This window comes from Drechmeria coniospora, chromosome 03 (assembly GCF_001625195.1).
Source record: "Drechmeria coniospora strain ARSEF 6962 chromosome 03, whole genome shotgun sequence".
NCBI classification, from domain to species: Eukaryota; Fungi; Ascomycota; class Sordariomycetes; order Hypocreales; family Ophiocordycipitaceae; genus Drechmeria; species Drechmeria coniospora.
Window position 1 is genome coordinate 1,548,721 of NC_054391.1, and position 1,812 is coordinate 1,550,532.

The window sequence follows — 1,812 nt, forward strand, 5'->3', positions numbered from 1 at the left end:
GATGTTCCGGCAAAAGTGATTCCCTCGGGAAGAAATGAAGCAGTGCTTCTGCGTACATGTTGATCTGCAGGCAGGTGGTTATTACTCAGGAGCAATCAACATATACCATATTGACGGAAGTGACAAGAGTGCGTCAGCACAGAGCATGCATATGCATCGTTGATACTGTGGAGACAATCACAAATACAATACTTTTGACTCTCTTTGCGTCGTCGAGAATAGCGGGCTTTCCTTGTTATGTTATTTCTATCCTCCGAGTAGTACTAGTACTGTACTATTGACTTCTGAGCAAGTAATAGTAAATGATAGATACATGTACTCCGTACGCCCTAAGTTTTGTACTTTATGCGACTGTCTCCTCCTGCATTGGCGTTGCACTTGCTAGTAATTACTCCGTACTCGTAGAATGGTTGGTTCGGCAGAGAGACTGACGAGGACGAGCTCACGTGACCGCTCCTTCTATCCGCCAAATTTCAGCGCATCACCGCCATGACCATACTGATGTGAAAGTCGAATTCCTCACGCCAAATCGTCAAAGTTCAACCCAGACCGCAACCCACGACTTCAAGATGGCGGCACTAATTAAGGCGGCCAACGCCAAGATCAGGTCAAACCCGATGCTGAACTACATCTGCTCAACTCGTACGTGTCACACCCCTCGCTCGGCTTACCCCCCATTCGCGCCATCGTTTTGCCACGGAAATGACAGCGTTCCTCTCTTCACTTTCTCCTCTTCCCACTACTATCTCGGGCTCGCATGAGGCAGGAATGGCACGTGAGGCAACTTGAGCCTCCTGGATGACGTGTTTGGATTTTCCATTCACTGCCCTTTGAGGCGCCTCTTGGATGCCAACCGAAGGCTCAAGACATTTTGCCCCGAATATCGGACCTAGCGGAAGGACTTCTGAGGCAGAAAGCTTGCTGACTTGTCGATTCAACAGACTTCTGGGGACCCGTATCCAACTTTGGAATTCCCGTTGCCGCTGTGCTGGATACGCAGAAGAGCCCTGACCTGTTCGTTGCCTCCCAAGTACAGGCCGATTACTCTGTGACGACTTCGCTGACATGGCTCGCTCTAGCATCTCCGGGCAGATGACAGGAGCTCTGTGCATCTACTCAGCGACCTTCATGCGCTACTCCCTCGCCGTCACGCCCAAGAACTACCTTCTCTTCGCCTGCCACTTCGTCAACGAGTGCGCCCAGTTGACGCAAGGATACCGATATTTGTCATACCACAACTGGGGCGGAAAGGAGAAGCATGATCTGGAGAAGGGCATCGAGGCCGCGAAGGAGAAGGTCGAGAAGGTTGAGAATAAGGTTAAGGATGCCATAAGTAAATAACTGATAGTCGCTCGCGGGTTAGACACGGAAAACTTGTCCGAGTCCAGGGATCCGATCTGCTTCGGGTCTCCGATGGTAATTCGGTCAAAATGCAGCGCAAATTTTCACACATGCGGACCTGCTTCTTCCAAGAACGCGCCAGGTTCGGTTTACCGCCTTCACTACGTACTCGTATCCCCGAGGAAGGCGGCACACGAGACGCAGAGTTGTCGCCACCCTTTAAGGCGTCGATTCAAGATGGTCTACTCACTTGAAGAACATATGAGCTGCTCACGAACCGACCATTGCGTGATGCCGCATAAGCCGTATCAATAGCGATGTCGCGTTGCGGAACTTGCCTTAAGGCCTACCGAGTAGTTTGTTGGCAAATTCGATGAAGGAGGAAGTTGGCACTCAAGCCGACGACTGTCACGACATATTGTGGCGGGCCTTCTCGGAGGAACCTTTGCATATCAGATGTCGACACGTTCA

At 51.0% G+C, this 1,812-nt stretch overlaps 1 protein-coding gene across 1 annotated transcript; it reads left to right on the plus strand.

The window, feature by feature from the left end:
• Positions 1-569: 569 nt before the first annotated feature.
• Positions 570-1,595, plus strand: DCS_06296 (UPF0041 domain-containing protein; the record flags this gene model as incomplete). The annotated part of the gene is made up of 4 exons (XM_040803587.1): positions 570-642; positions 942-1,014; positions 1,080-1,333; positions 1,474-1,595. 4 exons carry the CDS (start codon positions 570-572, stop codon positions 1,593-1,595), a joined length of 522 nt encoding a protein of 173 aa, XP_040653691.1.
• Positions 1,596-1,812: the final 217 nt, after the last annotated feature.